This window comes from Nelusetta ayraudi, unplaced genomic scaffold, assembly GCF_046127955.1.
Source record: "Nelusetta ayraudi isolate G7.1 ecotype Tasmania unplaced genomic scaffold, CSIRO-AGI_Nayr_v1 ptg000048l, whole genome shotgun sequence".
Classification (NCBI taxonomy): domain Eukaryota; kingdom Metazoa; phylum Chordata; class Actinopteri; order Tetraodontiformes; family Monacanthidae; genus Nelusetta; species Nelusetta ayraudi.
In genome coordinates this window covers 15518733-15537995 of record NW_027466098.1, presented here as the reverse complement: position 1 = coordinate 15537995, position 19263 = coordinate 15518733, and the positions used below count along the sequence as shown (strand labels likewise).

Below are 19263 nucleotides of genomic sequence, written 5' to 3'. Positions count from 1 at the left end.
CAGCTGCTCTCCAAAACGCCGCCATCCATCACCCACTGCAGTGTGACTGCACGCAGCCCGCGCTTGGACGCCGCCCCGCCTCACCATGGCGCAAGTGAGCGTGAATGTGAGGAAAATATGACAGGGAAATAAAGACAGAGCGCCTGAGAGATGAATCAGTTAGCGTCCGCCGGGCAGGATCGCGGTCTTCCTCCACCTCCCTCAGTTCCTCAAGGCCAAGTCAGCGATAAGGGGATGTTATTGAGGAGGGAGGCACACTCTCAAGTGAAACGAGGCAAAACCCAGAGAGCGCCGCCGTATCTCTGGCAAAGTGGATGAACCAGTGTAGAAGCCAAAACCAAAAGTGTCAGCAAGATTCAGTGTGTAATTTAAAAAGCAATCATGCAAAAGGGTCAGTTAGCTCAGTGAACTGCATTGAGTTCAGGTGGACAGGTTGTTTAGAGTTCATTGAATTTGAATTCAGACAATTATCCATTGAATTTTAAAATTTGGTTTAATCTTTAGCATCTTCCAACATTTTACATTATAAATTGAAAAGATTATAAAAGACTGAACTAAAATATGGGGGTTTGATAATAAGTAATATAGGAGGAACCTATGGGCCAATGTGAGGTTTTGACAGTATGACAACACAAGCAAAAAAAACACCATCGTTCAGGATCTTTATTGTGTAGTGAACCTGAATGTTAAGTTGAAATGAGAAAATAATTCAAACACAATAATTAATTTCCCATCTGCACTTTCTGGGGTTGCAGCTCAGCAGGGATGATATGACGGCACGCTTTAGTGGTTTTGAAACCATGTCTTTTTTTTTTCTTTTTGCATTATACCTTGGAGCCGGTAAATCAGCCTGTGACTAATGGGAGGTATGATTTAAACGTCCAATCCCTCCAAAATAAACTCCCCCTCCCCCGGCAACATTTATTGTTTTGGCTCGCAACTGAAATTAACTTTATTAAATTCCGACGTCTCGGTCCTGCTCGGGCTCGTCCAAGAGTGCTCGCTCTGCAGTGGCGGTGGACACAGACCAAGCGGGAGAGCATGAAAACAAGGCTCTGTGGGAACTTGAAGGAGTGTTAGTGCACTTCCTGGGTGGGGATGAGAAGCAGCTGTTGGTTCCTCCACTATTTCTAGCCTTGTCCTCCTCACTGTCCTACCCTCTCATTTTCTAAAACACCACTTCTTTTTTAACGGCCTGCCTGCCTTTCCCGCCTCCTGCCAACCGTCTCAGCAGCGCTGCCTTCAGGCCGAGGTCGAGGCGAACCGCTAAACGAGCAGTTCCAGGACGGCTCCCAGCCCCCCGCAGATGCTCTGTTTGTGTGTTTTCTAGTCTGCCCGGTCTTCCTCTGACGGGCCGATGTTCCAAACCCGTCCGCCTTCAATCTTCCACCGGCTGGCCCATCTGTCTCCGGCGACGACGGCGGTGGCGGTTCTACCTGAGCGCTCTGTCAAGCTGCCAGCCCAGCAGCAGTCACTGTCCTTTGTAATCCATCTCGTGACCCCCGGCGCCATATGCTGACACACATGGTTGTCGCGCTCGAAAGCGCTCAGCCGGGGAGATCTCGGAATTTGCGCTCGTCGAGGGGCCGATGTCGCCGACTGGCAAGAGGATTGTTGATGGCCCGAAAAAAAAAAGATTAAAAAAAAGAAACGGCATGAAACCTGATTTTCTTTTTCCGGCCCCTCGGCTGCAGGTCCATCTCCACCCCCACCCCCACCCCCACCCAAAAAAAGGAAGCGTATCCCTCTCGGCTTCAGGTGCAGAGACAAATGTTCTAGTGTCGAGTGCCATTTCTGTAATGAAATGTAAAGGCGCAGGCACAGGCAGCTATGAATTATTGAATAAAACGATTTTTCACTCATCTAATATTCCTTTTTTAGCCCCCCACAAGGTTATTTGCTCTCGGCGGCGCTGGCAGAGAGCAGACAGGCGGCGGAGTGACACGGCGGGTGTATTTATTCCCTTCCGCACCGACTGCTCGCACCGACTGCTCGCACGACTAACGAGTGGGTTTTTGTCCGTGTGATTTTTTTGCAGTGGGCGAGTTCGTGAGCGACGTGCTCCTGGTCCCCGAGAAGTGCAAGTTCTTCCACAAGGAGCGCACGGACCTGTGCGTCAGCCACCAGCAGTGGCACAGCGTGGCCAAAGAGGTAACAGAGTTTTTGTTTCTCACTTAGCAGAAGTGGAAAAGTCCACACATCGAGTTGGAGGGCAGGGGGTGGAGATTCCCCAGTATCAGACTTGAACAACTACCTCCTCTAAGCACTTCTTCTTCTTCTCAGTCACGTCCGTATTTCCCGATGAACTCTCGCCCTCTGCCGCCTCGAAACGCATTTCTACCTGCTCCCTGTGAGTCTCCCAGGCCCTCCGATCACACGCTGACTGGGAGCTCTCACATTTTAGCCCCTAATCAGATTAGTGTTGTGGCTGTAATGCAGCTAATCCCCCCCCCCCCCCCCCGCATCCCGCCCCCGGGCAGCACCAGAGCCTGTCCTTGGGGACCGCTCAGAGCAGCGGTAGCACAAGGGGTCCATCAAAAAACCTTGAGGAGCCTTGTCTCGCACCATGTGATCCAAAACGCCCGGAACGGCTCTGTCCCCGCTGCGACCCTGCAACCTGTTGAACAGGCGCTCATGTGTTCTTAGGGGTCCTATCGGTAATGAAGTTTCAGTTACCTTGTGTATATATAGAGGTGAACTCAGGCGATTCCGCAATGAGATGTTGTCAAGCAGAAAATCCACAGCCTGAGGAGGCCGGGTTGGATTTAATTGTTTAACTCCTTTGCTGAAAAATAGCCTGTGGGTAATTATAGTCATGACCTTTTGCAGGTCAAATGCATACACATGGAAAAAAAATAGAATGTGGAATCTGTGTTTGCACGGATGTGTGAGCGTGTCAGAACACTGTAGAAACAATTATAGTCTTATTATATATGTATACTACTATACTACGACAAACATGCAGATGAAAATTGTGTTTCGAGTAACTAACGATGATTAGAATTGCAGATCATATTTTCAAAGAAATTGAATATTTTTTTTACATGTAATCAGCCCAAAAGCGTAATTGTGTTTGTTCGTAAATGCAACTTTTCTATTTGCAATAACAAATGGAAATGTGGAAGACCTTTCTGCTTGACATTTGGGAGGATTCATGCTAATCTATCTTTAAGAGAAAGATCTTCACTGCTGCATGTTCGCTTGATCCCACCACTTTCCTCCCTCCCGAGAACTCACGCGTCTCCTGGCCTGAGCGGAGCCCCCAAAAAAACACATCCTGTCGATGCTGAGTTTGATATTTCTTTAAAAGAATCCGACAAAGCTTAGCGTCATGGTCAGTTGTTGAGCCCTCGCTCACGCAGCCACCTCCCGTCTCCCGGCAGGCCTGCACCAAAAGCACCATGGTGCTGCACAGCTACGGCATGCTGCTGCCCTGTGGCATCGACAAATTCCACGGCACGGAGTACGTCTGCTGCCCCGCCTCCCACTCCGGGGAGTCCGCCGCGCCCGCCGCGCCCTCCCAGGAGGACGACGAGGAGGAGGAGATGGAGGACGAGGACATCGATGAGGCCGACCTGGTCGAGGCCGCCAACAGGTGAGGGGGGGGGTATTACCAGTGTTAGCGAGTAATATATCACTGAGTAATCCGCTACTGTAATTAAACTACTTTTTCCGTGACAAAGTAATGTAATGGGATTACTATGGCAAAACTGGTAATTATATCATAATGGCTTTATCAAGTAACGATTCTGTTACTTTTCCAAAGTCTTTTGCAAGCTAAACATGTCTAATTATCTACAAAAACTTTAGAAGAACAACAGACCAAAACAACGATGACGGCTTCAGTACTCCGGCTAAACACAAAAAACTACAAAAACTGGATTTTCCCCAAGTTAACTATTGGGCTCCTACATCTGTGAACAATATTGATTTGTCAGTGATCTGTCAAACGTCAGTGACTGTGCCAAAGTTAAATTTGAAGGCAGCTGTATATGTTGCACAGATTTTTTTAAATTTCATTTTGTGTTCTGTAACTAAACATGCACGCTCATAAATTGTTGAAAGCCATGTTTACAAGTAAGTCAGCAGTACTTACCACTCTGCTTCTAATTATTTTAACAATATGGGCTGTGCAAAAGGCACCAGTGATGCACATGAGTTTGTTCTGTGAAATGTGCAGTTTGTCTTCAGAGAGCAAACATTCATTCGTGCTAAGAGGACAGAGGCAAAGTTCATTTAATGAAGTTCATTCCAAGTTACTGAGCAATTTTTTTTTTTAACTAAAGTAATTAGTAATTGATTACTTATGAAACAAAGTAGTTAAAGAAGTAGTTAGGTTACTTTTTAAAGGAGTAATCAGAATTTGGATTACTTTTAAGGAGTAATCCCAACAACTTGCGGTATAACGGGTAATACAGTAATACCATATTACCGGCCCGTCCGGATGAATTAGAGCCGTGACATTGAACCGCAGCAGCTGCCGCCGCTCCCGCTTTGGTAGATGGCGCCCCTCTCGGACAGACTTAACTCAATCACCCCCACCCCTCCCCCGCCGTGTCCCGTAGTGAGCCTCCCGCCGACGAAGAGCCCACGCAAAAGGTGACGGAGGACGTGCCCGCGGAGGTGGATGAGGAAGAGGAGGACGAGGACGAGGAGAATGAGTACTACGAGGACTACCACTACATCTACGACCATGAGGAGTCCGAGATGCAGGCCATGCACGACGACGAGGACGAGGATGAGGACGAGAAGGAGGAGAGCAGCCGAGTGCCCGAGAGCCAAGAGGATAAAACCCTGCAGGAAGTGAAAGGTTTGTGATGAGGGGTGTGAAATTAAAAATTTGCCACCCCGTCCGTCTGTCTGTCCTTCTCTCCCCCTCGTCCCTGCGACTCTAATCAGACCTTTTTAACATTCGAATCTCAGCCAGAGTGTAATGAGATCAGCGTGAGCCTCAGCAGATACTGTAGCCCTTTCCTCAGCTCACCGCAGACGCCGGCGCGCTTCGCCAGAGTGATGGATCACTTTTACGTCTCGCAGCTGCTGGGTTTTGTTTACAATCTACCAATTTTAGTGTTCATTATGTTTTTTTTCTGGAGTTATATGCAAATTTGTTTTATATGTTTTTTTTTTTTACAGGGACAGGGCAGTATTTTTGTTGGTTAGTAACAGCCTTTAGAACCGGGGGGGGGGGGGGGGGGGCAAACTGTTGGATGGAGTGTTTTGGTGACCCACCTCATTGGAGGAAAAAAATAATTCATGGTCTATGTAGAAAATGTGCTTGAGTATCAATTGAAAATGAACAAAAGCTTGACAACAAAATCAGCATCTTCGAAGCCTCACGGAAAATGGATGAAATACAGATATTTAATTTTTTAAGTTTAAGTTTATATTTTAAGTTTGGCGGGCCAGATTATGGCCCCCGGGCCCTAGTTTGGCCGTGTCTGCTTTAAAATGAAGCGCTGCCCCTAGTGGCCCCGGCTGACGCAACAAGCTCTCCTCTTTCAGCGGTGTGCACCCTGGAGGCGGAAACGGGTCCCTGCCGCGCGTCCATGTCCCGCTGGCACTTCGACATGAGCCAGAGGAAGTGCGTGCGCTTCGTCTACGGCGGCTGCGCCGGCAACCGCAACAACTTCGACTCGGAGGACTACTGCATGGCCGTCTGCAAGCGCCTGGGTAAGCCCCTCCACCTGGCAGTCAGAGGCCGCCTGGAAAAACTTTCTTTTTTGTCTTTGCCGCAACCTCTCTGGCGAACGTGCCGCACCTGTTCGGCAGTTGTCAGCCCCTCCCCCGTCACTCCAGCACAGCTGCTGTTTTAATGGCACCTTCACCTCACCAATCAAAGCAGCTCGACAGAGTACCCCCCCCATCCCCCCTGTTTTTGCGCCACAGCCTCGGTTATAGACCGCATTCATTATTGTGATATGAATGCTGTTTTTAATTAATTGTCTACGCAATAAAATCTTGGTAATACACAGGAAGGTCCCCCAGTGCCAAATGTAAATCGACTCATCTCTCAGGCAATAATTGAAAACGCACTTCACTGAGATATATTTAAATCTCATCATCACATTTGCTTTTTTTTTTTTTTTTTTTTTTTTTTTCAATTTTCGCTCAGGGAATATTTTGCCAGTTAAATACAAATCAAAAGATATCATCTAAATGGTTTATCATACTTTATCACTGTAGAACATAGAATCCAGTGCTTCTCCATTTAATACACTGGGGGACTGCAACGACTTGACGTATCTTAAATATTTCTATTTCCAGATGTCTTATGCAAGTTTCTGTTCCGCTGAATTTAAAATCCAATGGTATGAAGACGGAAGAGAGAAATCAGGCCATCTCATAGCCTCAGTGTGTGTTCCTTCAAATATTTTCTTATCCCGTCATCCATAGAAATATCTTCATGAAAGAGCTTCAGCTGGAGTGTTTATAAGTGTTCAACATTTATTGGATTGGGTTTTTGTGTCATATCATGTGTCACAAAACAAAGCATGTTTTTATTTTTTAGTAGAAATTAAACGACTGTAAATCCCATAATAAGAAACCTTTTTTAAAAAATCTCCCCTTTTCCTGTGTTTATCTGTTTTGTCCAACATTAAAGTCACACTTCATTAGGTTTTCTCCCATGGGCCATTTGTTAATGTGCCCGTTTGGCTGTCTGTCACTCTGTCAGTCTGCCTTTCTGTCTGTCTGTCTGTCACAGACCGCTTCCAATATTCCAGCTCGGCCTCCCTCGAGCAAACGCTTTTTTTTTCTTTTTTTTTCTGCACCTTTTTAAGACTGGCGCCTCATTAGTTCTGTCATGATTCATACTCGTAACCAGCAGGTTTTTATTTTTCGAGGCTTTTGCAAACCGAAATGAGCCGAGCGAGTAAACGTTAGAGCACGAACGCCGGGGTTCATCTGTGACACGACTCCCACATGTTTTTTGATGATGAGGTAAAACGATAAGGTCTCGTCCTGTTTGCCAGCCCGGGGCCACGCTGTTTTTTCGGGGCGGTGTTTTTGGAGACTCGGAGCTGCGAGGGGACTCGGAGCTGTGAGGGGACTCAGTCCTGCGTGACTGTGCGGCTGAGGAACCCGCAACCGCGTCCGCTGGCCTCCCCTCGAATGACCCGGCCGTCAAAAGCAGAGATATTTCCATTAGTGCTGGGGACGTGAGCTGTCAGCAGAAAGCTGAGGGGAGGATGAGAAGAATTCAGAGGGAAAGACTGTCAGAATATTTTAAATTTATCAGAGCTACTGAGGGTGGAGGAGCGGCAGTGAGAGGAAGAGCTTCTGTGAGGATTTTTTTTTTGTCCAACTTCATGCTGCATTTCTACTTCAGTTCTATGTGCGTCCGCATGTCCGCTCGCCTCTCCGTCTCTTCCGTCTGCGAGCGGGCGTCCGGCCGCGTCTCCCGCTCCGTCCGTCTCGTTTCCCCCCGCTGCCGTTTGGCCCTGCTCATTTTCAGTGTTTGTGTGTTTGGATTCGCAGCCGTGCCGCCGACTCCCCAGCCCACCGACGACGTCGACATCTACTTCGAGACGCCCGCCGACGACAAGGAGCACAGCCGCTTCCAGAGGGCCAAGGAGCAGCTGGAGATCCGCCACCGCAATCGCATGGAGAGGGTGAGCTACTAGAACCTGCGACCCCGGCACAGAGTTTCACTTTCAAGTGTGTTTCACAGCGAAATATACCAAGTCACCAATGCGATAGATCAGTGCCAGGATATTGTGACTCTTGGCCGGAGCGTCTCCCAAACACCTGCACTTCCAACAACAACAATTTAGGGAGGTCAGGAGCTTCAAAAGCATTCTTGCACAGTGTCCATCCACACATGTGATGCTCAAGTAGTTTGGTTTACCTCCCTTTCAAACTGTTGCAGCGAAACCTTTCATCTCGTGAAAGTGTCAGATCGCATGATCTGTGTTTCTCATTAAGAGGGAGTCGTAGATAAAGGCAAAGGCCTGAGTTCCTAAAGTGAGGATTTGATGATGCTATATGATGCAATTTATAATCCGACGTGCATCTCGTGGTGCAATAACATTCGCAGACGGCCGAAACGTTTTAACGATCTTGAAAGAAAAAAAAATCCCAGATTTTTTTGTTTCAGACACGCCAGGCTCTCCGCCTCACATTATGTGGCTTATTTCACTTTGAGTACAAGAACGTTATTTTCTTTCTCATTGCTGTTCAAATGCTCTTGGAAATGATCTTTTTTTTTGTTGCTAGTTTTCACCTCTACACAAGGACCACCTCACATTTCACTGCTTTTCATCCCCGTCCCTCTGTCTCAGGTAAGAAAAGAGTGGGAAGAGGCTGATCGCCAGGCTAAGAACCTGCCCAAGGCCGAGAGGCAGACACTGATCCAGGTAAGACACTGAGCCCTCCCCAAGGAGGCCTCTCGCCTTTTTTTCTCTTTGTTTGGGCGAGATGTGGCTTCCTAGTGCTGGGTCCCTCACTCCCTGTGCCATTTAAGATCCCTTTTCTCCCCGGACTGCCCTATCTTTATCGCTCCACGTCTAAATTAGGGCACCGTCTAAATGGGGAGACTCCTAAATGGGTCCCCAGCTCCCTTGACAAGGCGGAAAGAGATGCATGAATGAAATTTCAGCCCATTTTTGCCTCATTTGTTATGTTGCAGGAGTCGAACGAGCTCTCTTGTGTCTCGCCGTTTAAAGGGGGACGAGGGAAATACATTATTCATTATCATAATAATGTAAATATTTTTTTTTTCTCGTCGCACAGTTTATATGAGAAACATTCTTTACAACAAGCCAATAAAACCCAATCGTCAGACATAAAAGGAGCGACAACAGGCCCATGTTACGCTGGATTCCTTTTCCCAGTGTTTGCTCACAATCATCCGTCTCGCGTCTGCAAACTCCCCAAAACGTGCTGGAGTTTGTTCAGCAGATCTCAGACCACAGGACGGCCGCCTTGTTATTGGCCCCTTTCTAAACATGTGCAAGGCCCAGCAAAGCATTGCTTCTAGCAGGGAGCCATTTAGTGGGAGGCTGTAAATTGAAGGGTCTTATGTTCTAGAGATATTTCAAGTTGTGGATAATAATCAGTGCTTCACCGGAGTGAATAATACAATTCTGAATTGTATTCTGAAAATGCATAGACCTCCAATTACGATAAACAACATCATTTCATTGTAATCAGAGTTGTAGTTTTTTCAATTGAAACATATATGGCTATGATTCAAATCAGATTCCTTCTGAAATCCGATTTTCAGGGCTGACTGTTTACATTGTTTTTAGCAAGTTTCCAAATGGGATCTGGCTCTGTTCAGACTGGACCACATTATTGACAGATCTGACAGGTTGCTGTAGTAACGACGTCGGAGCGGAGGCTTGCGTGTCGTCACCGACAGTCAAAACCGATCGCTGTGTTTGGAGCCGTTCAGACTGAGACTCATCTGTCCAAATGCCATTTGAAACTACCTCCCAGAGGTGGTTTCAATTCGTTTCGCAAAAATTGGATTTCATGTGTTTTCTGACTGTTCCGACTGCAGAAGAGCCATCCAGTTTCATTCCGGAGGGGCTAAAAAATTTGGATTTGGGCTGGCAGTCCGAACGTGGCTTATGTGATTCTGATGCTGCGTGCAGCACTTCCAGGCAATGGTAGAGTCCCTGGAGGAGGAGGCAGCCAGTGAGAAGCAGCAGCTGGTGGAGACTCACCTGGCCCGCGTGGAGGCCATGCTGAACGACCGGCGCCGCCTGACCCTGGAGAACTACCTGGCTGCCCTGCAGGCCGACCCGCCCAAGGTACGGTAACGCCTCACCGCTGTCGCTCTTTTCTTTTTTTTATCCTCACATCATCTGTCCACAGTGTTTTCCTCTCTCCGATTGATATGTGTTCCACGCACTGCAGCTAATCTCATCCTCTGCCCAAAAGACCCTCTGCCAGCTCACAATTGATGACGAGGAGAATTGATTTCTGCAGCTAAAACGAAAAAACCCGCAGCCCAGAATGCTGCGTGAGCACAAAGTCAATCATATTTGAACCCGCGGCCTTAATCCCAGTGTCATGTTTTTTTCCCTCTTATCTAACACTCTTTTGATCATTCGGCCAAAAATGCAGTCTGTGATTCGGCTACCAGCTGCCATTTTTTTTTAATCTTTTACCGCGACTGCTGGGCTCGTTACCAAAAAACAAGGAAGCTCACATTTTGAAAAACGGTGCTGACGTGCGGCGTGAAGAGCCTCAAAAATGCGTCATGTGTGGTGCGCTGGTGTAGCCCTGGATGTCACAGGAGATTTGATAACGTGTAATATGAAGATTGAGAAGGTTCACAATTTTTCTGCCGAATGCGAGACAGAAGAAATTTGCTCTTCTCTGAAATCTGGCAGATGTAAAAATCATTCAAAAACCATAATGACTTTTGTGACACCAGTGCAGACAAAACCAAGTAAGTGCAAAAAAAAACAATAATAAAACATCAGACAGAAACACCAAACTTTCCAGTGCACAAGGATTAGTTTGAACGCCCTGCTCGATTGGTGTCACCTCTTATTTCTTTCTTGTGTGTCACTGCAGCCCCACCGCATCCTGCAAGCCCTGCGAAGATACGTGCGCGCAGAGAACAAGGACCGCCAGCACACCATCCGTCACTACCAGCACGTCCTGGCCGTGGATCCCGAGAAGGCCGCACAGATGAAGTCCCAGGTCAGTTGTCTCACCACTCTGGAAATGTGAAAAAATGCCCTTTGCTACAACAAGTGCTCCATTCTTTATGATTCTGTGGCAATTAATTTTGCATCTGGTAGTAAAATAAAAAAAATTGCAATGAAAAAAAACACACATGTATGACAGGACTACGTGCACATCAAAACACAGGTCAAATCCAAATGAATCTTTTAGTGTGTTCATTCTGATATCACACGCTTTGATTGATTTTCAAATAAATTTTAAAGCAGGATAAACTTCCCGCATTCCCATAAAAATTCCACGCCGAAAAAGCGGTAGGTTTCTGCCAGAATTTATTATCTTTAATTCATACAGTTAATTGATTATCGGCGCTCCGCTCCTCCACGTTTGTCTCGCTCAATTTGCTTAATTGCCACGCGGCCCGCACTTCGAGGTTTTCCGCATCCTTCCTGAGCCCCACTCTCCGCAATTAGTCGTGCTCTATCTGAGGCCACATCAGTTAATCTGAAAAAAAAAAAAAAAGCCAATCCAGCGTCGCCGGGCGCTCCTCCCACCTCTGCTCAGAAGGGAGAGATAATGATGTCTCCGTCTGCTCCACTCTGCCCCGTTTCCAAAGTGTGTAGGAGGCCCAAAGAGTGTGTTTGTCTGCCAGAGCCCAGAGCCCGGGAGGAGTGAGTTGGCTTGTTTTGACGAGCAGGGAGAGACCGCCGCTTTCATTCACTTAAGCCTCGGCTCCCGAAGATTAAAATTGCACAGGTCTTGTGTAACGCCGGACTCTGGGCCATCGCCTGCATTTGGCTCGGCTGCTGCTCTGTTTGATGCGCTCGGCGGCCGCGTCTGCGCCCGCTTGCCCTTCGACACCATTTATAGAACATCCAGACAACAAGAGCAGATGGATGGAACAACAAAATGCGGAGGGGTGGGGCGGACCGCAGGGGAAGGGGAGTGTGTGGGTGTGTCTACCAGGCCCCCAGAGTCCAAGACTGCGGCCCATTCATTTCAATGAAGTTGCTCACCCAGCGCATACGCCCAAAAGGTTTTTGACTTCTGCACTTATGGGACAATAGAGCATGTGCAGTAGTGTCACTTCCCATCATGCCTCTGTAACTTTAGCCAATCAGAACGAGCTGAGACACAGACGATGTTGTGGCGTCATGCTGGGAATAAACTCTTTCCTGGTGATTTTCTGGCCTTTATCATTTCTTTAAACAACTAAAAGACCATAACTGAAAAACCTACAATATAAAGATTTGCTATGAATCGCGTTTCAGGTCACAGTCGTCCTTTCAGTCGTTTCAAATGCGTTTATTTTTGTATTGCGGTCAATGGGAAAAATGCTATTTGGTCTCATGGGATTGTGCTGCAGTACCACGAGTGGCCACTGGGAGAATTCGGCTTGCCGCCATATTGCCCGTCCGGTATCCAGTTACATCCATGGCGTCTCGCTTATCTGTCCTTTATCGTGGGAGGGGCCAGCAGCCTGTCACGCCCACTGCCATAAATTTTCCTCTGCTTCTCCACCGGTGCGTGAAATTGATATGTGACTAAGAGGAGTGTTATTAAAAAGAAAATTCCCCCGCCTTTTCTCCCCCCCCGCCCCCGACTTTCCGGGATTAACATTAGTCTACTTTTTTTTTTATGCCGGCGGCGCGAAGCATCAGAGCTTCCACTCCAGCGCCGGGACACCTAATCTTCGTAATGAGGATTGTTTGTCAACAGCGAGGCGGCTGTGAGCAGCAGCGGGGCCCCTATTTAATGGGAAAGGTGCTTTATTGCCATCTGTTGCTGGCGCTGATGCATTGCAGCCATGTGCCGGGAGGAAGGAGGGAGCGGGAGAGGAAAAAAATGAAAGCAGTCAGTCATCATATTGGGAAATAAACAGCGGCTGAACCTGCCAAGAAGTGGTCAGTCTCTGTCAGTGGCCGGCAGTGTTTCATGTCCTGCCAGCCGCCCCTTGGCAGCAGCAAATGTAGAGCAGAGAGGGTGCTGGTGGTCGGGGGAAGGGCTCCTCTCTGGACGTTTTGTAAAAACTGTGAAGGGAACAGCCACATCTTTTTTGTTTTTTGTTTTTTTTACCAAGCACTTTTTTCCCCCTTGTTGTCATATAAAGAGTTTGTTTCATGCGCTGCCTGTACAGCGAACTGGCAGGCTGCACATCCCGTCGAAGCAGCTAAAAATAAATAAATAAATATAAAAAAAAAACATTCCGTGCAGCAACTTCTTTCATGTGGCTTTCTGAAGGGCGACTCCGCCGCTCGTCTGAAAGGCACATTTGTGCTGAGAAGTTATTTGCAAAAGTGCGCAAAAGTCATTTTCTTGGTTTTTTTCACTGATGAATCGCTGTGTTTGCAGACTACAGGCAGTTGGTCTTACTGAGACAAATTAAAGGCTCCACGCCCGTCACATCATCCTCCACCACCACCGTCCTCCTCCCTCAGCGCCTGTTCAGCTCAGTGTTTACCTCCCGGTTTTTTGCTTTGTCCTTTTGTTTGGCTCCGTGTTTCCTCCCGCTGACACCGGCCTTTAAAGCTGTTGTGTTTTTTTGATTTGCTCGCGGGAATAATCTCGGTGCGCCGTGCTTTCTCCGCCGAACAACTGCTGTGCCTGCAAATCTCCAAATGGAACATTCTAATCTGTCCTCCTGCGAGATGACAATGGTGAATTTGAGGTGGATTACCTGCGATGAGAGTGTTCACATGGTTATGGAGCGAACAAATTTGTTGTTGGCATTAGAATGACGCTACGTGTTATTCAATGGCCGTCATCAAATCACCCGTTATTTTATTTTCCCCTGTTTTTTGTGCATTTAAGGCTGAACACACACACTCTCATTGTGCTTTCATTCCTGTTACATAAAAGCAACTGCAAGGCTGTTTCCCCCACCCTTGAGGCTAAACACTTAATCTCTCAATATTCAGAATGAATTGTTTATATGTCAATAATTCGCTGCACCCTGAGGTAAGGAGGCACCTGGTTGAGCCTGTGAAGAAAACAGGGTTATTGTTTACCGTGAAACACCTACTGCTTTGGTGTTATTTCAAAAATAAACCCGCACCGCTTTGGTCCTGACAGCCTCCCTCTGTGTTTCTCCGACCTCAGGTGATGACCCACCTCCGTGTGATCGAAGAGAGGATGAACCAGAGTCTGTCTCTGCTTTACAAAGTTCCCTATGTGGCTGACGAGATCCAGGATGAAATCGGTGAGTTTTCTTCTGTGTTTTCATCAGAAACCCTCTCGGCAGCTCAGAGGAGGAGTTGCTGTGCTGCGCTGAGATTAAAGTGACAGGAAACACAGTGTGACATTGCACTTTTGGCCCCAGCGTTGGTTTGTTTTTTTTTGTTTTTTTCTGACAAAAGCATTCCTCTTCTATCAAAAGAACAAACTCGTGGGCCGCGAATCAACCCTCAGATATTGAGACGTCGTTACAGATGCTTAGAATCCAACCATCTGACGCCTTTGTTTGGATCTGTCAGAGTCTCTTCTGGGTAGATATTCATTTCTCTTGATACTCTGACTCTGAATATTGGCTGTACATGGTTAAACCCCTAGTTTCCCTGTCATCACCGGCCAACGTGTAAGTTGAAAATCAAAGTTTCTGGTCAATTCACACAAGCAGTTTCTCACAAAGTGGTGAATTCCTGTCTGTTTGTGAAGGAAGGACTGAGCCTTTAGACGGATTTCTTTTCATACTTTTTTATTATAAGCATCTCCGGTATGGAATCAAATAAACCCTTGCATTGCTCAAATAAAATATTCCAGAAGACTAAATGATGTAAGGCTCCCCGTGCCGCACCTTATTTGACGCAGGCTTCTGGTGCAGAGAACAAATCTATTCATCCACATAGAAATATAGAAATACATTGACTAAAAAATTGTTTATAAACACAATAACAAATTGAGTTTTGTGAAGGGTCCAGCCTATTTAATCCTCTGTAGATGTGCATCTTCAGCATGTTTGAAGGGCTCAAATATAAGATGACAGCAAGGCAGTTCCAAGGGAAGACAAACCAATGAACTGTACCAGTGAGGCATCAGGGCCCTGTGTGACATCACAAAGGGCTGATATAAAGCCTTTATTAAAGGTGGACCGAGGTGGACCTTTTCTCATGTTTGGGTTACTGCCAGAAAACACAGCCAAACTGAGTTGAGCCGACACAATATTGGACCTCTAAACTGAATGTTTGGATCTTTGAGAATCATTGTCTTTGGCACGAGGTACAAAACCAGTAAATTCAAAGACGGGTTGTTTTTTTTCTCAGTATGTTTTTTTTTTTTTTGGTGTGAAATGGTAATCAAGTTCTACTAATTTTTTTTTCTTTTTTTGCCACTCATTAACTTCCCTAAATGTAAGGCTGCTCACTCTAATGAGCATGTCTTCGTCTCCAGCCTTTCGATTTAAAACACCACAATGTTTCACACCCTCCACCCCCACTTCCCTCCCTTTGTTTTCCCTGCGATTGGTTAAAGGAATCGTACAACACAATGCAGCGCAGATTAAAGTGGATCTGCTGCAGTGACAGAACTGGGTCACAGCTTTCTCCATGCAGCATCCTGTTGGGAGACGTGTGGATTTACAGAGAGGAATAGCTCTCAGAAAAAAAACACTAATTGGTCGTTAACAGAAAATGGAACAGATGTCTCTCGTAGCTGCTGCTCCGTGTGGAAAAGAGGGGCGAGGGGTGAAAAAAGAAAGTTTGGAGCAATCTGTCGAGCATTTTAAACACGGTTGCCATGTAGCAGGTTGACGCCTGTCTGATCATCGCACAGTCTGACGCTCTTTCTGGTTTTGTTTCTGCTTGTTTTTTTAATACAGACGACCTTCTCCAGGAGCAGAAGGCAGACATGGATCAGTTCCTGTCGTCCATCTCCGAGTCGCAGCCGGATGTGACCGTGTCGTCGTCAGAGGAGAGCGTGGAGGTCCCCGTGCCTGAGGGCAAACCCTACCGGCCCTTCCAGGTCTCATCCCTGGGATCCCACTCAGAGCCAGAGGGTGAGACACGCAGTCCTGCAGCAAATCCAGAGCCACACTCTTGAGGGCAGCCACGGGTTTTGACTTATCTGTCCCTGTTTCCTTTGGTCTCACCATCATTGTGGGTGCACAAGAAGTTCAGATAAAGGTGCAACGCCTCGGGCTTTTGGTGGAAAAAGCTTAGAGAGGCAGAAAAATGAGCAGTCGGGCCTTTCTTCTTGCTCTGACAAAAGGTTGAGCTCTCAGAGGGAGAAATGAAGTGATGAATAGCGAACTTTCCTGCAAAACTCCAGTCAAATTTCAAGTGAAACCCCCCGAGGCCACAAATTCTATGCAAAACAGCCCTGTGGGCTTAAAATGAGCTTGGTAATTTTTGAACTTACTCCTTTTTTTAAGTTTGGCTATGTCTCATTTTGGACTCTCTCTCCTGCTCCTGCTGGACTCCCATTTTGATTCTGGTTAACGCAGCTTGATGATCCTGCCTTTTTCTCCTCTCACTTCAGTTTTCTCTCTTCTCTCCTTCCTCCCTTTTCTGTCCTTTTATTTCCTTTTTGCCCATTTCTAATGCAAAGGAGATCTATCAGACTCCCCACGTGCCTTCAAAAAAGGTTGGTGTCTCTGCTCCATCTTCTTTCCCCCCCCCACCCATCTCCATCTGCAGTTTTGTTCCACTTTTCTGTATTTTTTTGTGTGTGTGATTTCTGAATTTTCTGTTTTCCGCACCATTGCTGTTCTGTTAGTGGCCATCTGGTTGTTAAATTTTTACTTTTCTCGGTGACTCAGAGACTGTGTGGGGTTGGCTTTCGGTTATTTTTATGATCTTCATTCCAGGATTGTTGGCTCTTGCTGCACTACAAAGCCTACGGTAGCCAGAAATTAACCCTCAGTCTTATATTTGTTCTCCTCTATTGTTAAGTCATATGTAGCACCTTTGCTAAATGTCCTTCTTTCTTACTGTGTTGAGACGACGCACAACATCCTGTGTTGCCTGCTGGACATTTATAGTGTGATGGAGGTATTTGGATGAACAGTCATGCAAGCCCACTCCGCTAATGATGTGAAAATGGCTGCAAACTGGGGAGCTCGAGCAAGTGATCGATCAACAAAGTTGCCGTTGTTGGCATCTTTCTCCAAACCCACGCAGGATAAATAAAGGTCCCTCTAGCTGCTCAGGTGCTGAGGTCCTCCCCCAGCGTCCTGCAGTTGGTTAACCTCGCCGTACTATCTGATAACCTGCCGCTTTCTCCACTGAACGGACGTCATTGTCCTGCGCTAATTGTGCTGATCTTGAAGGTTTGCCATTGTCTGTCTTGTCAGCCTGCGCGTGCCTCGATCGTCCCTGCACTCGGAGCTCAGCCCTCCACTCACACATTAGTTTATTCATGACGTATCTGTGGGTTTATTAATAGGCCCGACACCCCCTTTGAGAAACCCTCGGTCCGACATGCATATTTGACATTGTGGCCCAGTTTTCTCACTCGGCGACATAGGAAAACTTTTTTTTCCCTTTTTTTTTTCTCGCACAAAGCAAGAGACGCACAATGTTTTGGCTCGTGACTTGATGTTCACTGAGATATCCAGGCTGAATGCAAACCGCATCTCAGAGAGAGGGCCTTTGTTGAAAAATGTAACGTCATTGTCATGTCGGCTCGACAGCCCTCACACTGTGTTGAGGGGAAGAAAAAGAGTTTTGTTGTTGTGGCGCTGCGGCAGCCGTCCACCGTCTCCACCAGCTCCAGTTTTGTTCGCTCGCTTCTTTTGCCGGCGCTCTCCCGTTGTCACCGACTGTCGCTTCTTCTCCTCCCTGCAGGCTCCGCCATGGCTGGCCTGGACGGTCTGATCGGCGCTGAGGAGAGAGTCATCAACAGCAAGGCCAAGATTAGCAACAATGTGGTAAGGGCTTGACGTCGCTTTGCCCCGCCGGAGTCTCTTTCTAACCACTTGTGAACAGAGCGCAGCATTGTTAAATCAAAAGGTACAGGTACCAAATTGTTTTCCGAGACATCTTCCACTGTGGTTTTAACGCAATTACCACATGTTGACGACACCGACAACCAGCGCTTTAACACTGCTGCCCCAGTTCAGCTTTTTAACCAGACAGATCTCTCTGCTAACTATGTTGTCATAGTTACAACAGTCTCACGCTGCGCTATTTGCGTGTGTGTCTCTGGCCGCTGCCAGTCGTTGTCCCTTACTTTGAATCGACTCTGCATCTTGTTCTGCAGTCACGGCATGCCTCTGTTTTTTTTTGTTGTTGTGTTTTTTTTTCCTACCAGGCTCACCATCCCTCGTCATTTGAATGCCACTTGGCTGCTGAACGTGTGTCGTGTTTCACATTTTAATCTGTGAAAAAAAACAGTCTGTCTATGTGTGTGAATATGCAAGTTATTTTTCTTTTTCTTTTTTTCCTTTGAATGTATGCATGTTTTCCTCTCAGGCGGAGCACTCTGGGTTTCTTAGATGGCAATTCAGGCAAATGCATAAAATCTAATACTTTTGAATAAGTAATGAACCTGCCCTGGACTGCTCCGTCTGGACAAGCTGCAAATTCCCTTTCTGCCACCTGAACACACTCACGGCGCATATATACATACATATATATAAATATATTTGCATACATAAAAACATAAGTTTGGGCCTGCAGTAATAAGTGGCTAACTGATAAGAAGCCGTGCTAACTGTTTACCTGGAAATAAATGAAAGCACTCTGTCTATCCTTGCCGTCCACACAAGGCAGCTCCAAGCGTCTCATCATCAGCCAAACACAGATTATTCCTGCGGTCGATTTGTACAGTCTCACTCTCCCATTATGAAGCCTGCCTCTCTCTACTCTCTCTATTTGCCTCTCTCTCTCTCTCACTCTCTCACACACACGCAAAGCTCAATCACACACACAATCCGACTCGCACGCTGCGGTGAGTGTAACCTGGGCTCCCCTGTCTGTGTTGACAGGTGATTGATGAGTCTCTGGATGTTAAAGAAGTGGTTTACAGTGCAGAGAGAGTCAGCTTTGTGCATGATGATGACTTGGTGAGTATAGCAGCGCCCTCCACAGGGCTCTCTGGGGAACTGTCAGTTATCAGCGGGGTGGATAGACGACAGGAGGAGGGAGTGTGGGAGTGTGTGAAGATATCACCTCTGCGGCTGATTGCATTCAAAAGCAGCTTTGGAAAAGTCCCCGAGTCCCCCTTTTTTTGCCCTCTCTCTTTATTTTCTTTAATTCATTTTTTCAGGCTAAAGCCCTTTTGGTTATTTGTGCATGGTTGCATGTGTGCCATGTGAATGTATATGAATGTACACTTTGAAAAGAGTTGGTATGGTCAGTGTGAATCCACGCAAACTGAGCATCGCTCAGTTTGTGTGAGGAGAAAAAAGAAGTCCCTAGTAGCTGCCTGCACATGATGAGTGTGTCATGTGTGCAAACACAATGTTGTGGAAATAAGTGAAGAGCAGTGTGGCCAACCGCTGCTATGGAGGCGGTCAAGGTTCTGAAATTAGGACACTGTTCATGCATGCTCACGCTCTATTCACCATTAGCCACTTTGCTCCTTCTAAAACCAAAAATTCAAGTTTTGATCTTCGGCCAATTCAAGGTCACTTTAAGGAAGATTGCTTTCTCCAATTTGCTCGATGAATTGGAATCTTGTAGCAAT

General features: G+C 46.9%; 1 protein-coding gene across 4 annotated transcripts in view; it reads left to right on the top strand.

Annotated features, from left to right (window-relative positions):
• aplp2 (amyloid beta (A4) precursor-like protein 2) overlaps positions 1–19263 on the top strand; it is a 54484-nt gene that overhangs the window by 32064 nt on the left and 3157 nt on the right. The window contains exons 4-16 of one of the 4 annotated variants that reach the window (XM_076036675.1): positions 2039–2151; positions 3384–3595; positions 4566–4810; positions 5506–5673; positions 7480–7613; positions 8283–8357; positions 9600–9758; positions 10531–10659; positions 13741–13840; positions 15455–15631; positions 16183–16218; positions 17421–17503; positions 18563–18640. In XM_076036675.1, coding sequence (XP_075892790.1) covers positions 2039–2151; positions 3384–3595; positions 4566–4810; positions 5506–5673; positions 7480–7613; positions 8283–8357; positions 9600–9758; positions 10531–10659; positions 13741–13840; positions 15455–15631; positions 16183–16218; positions 17421–17503; positions 18563–18640 — 1709 coding nt within the window. The remainder of the gene's footprint in view (positions 1–2038; positions 2152–3383; positions 3596–4565; positions 4811–5505; positions 5674–7479; positions 7614–8282; positions 8358–9599; positions 9759–10530; positions 10660–13740; positions 13841–15454; positions 15632–16182; positions 16219–17420; positions 17504–18562; positions 18641–19263) is intronic. The other 3 variants (XM_076036677.1, XM_076036676.1, XM_076036678.1) reach the window with 3 other exon arrangements.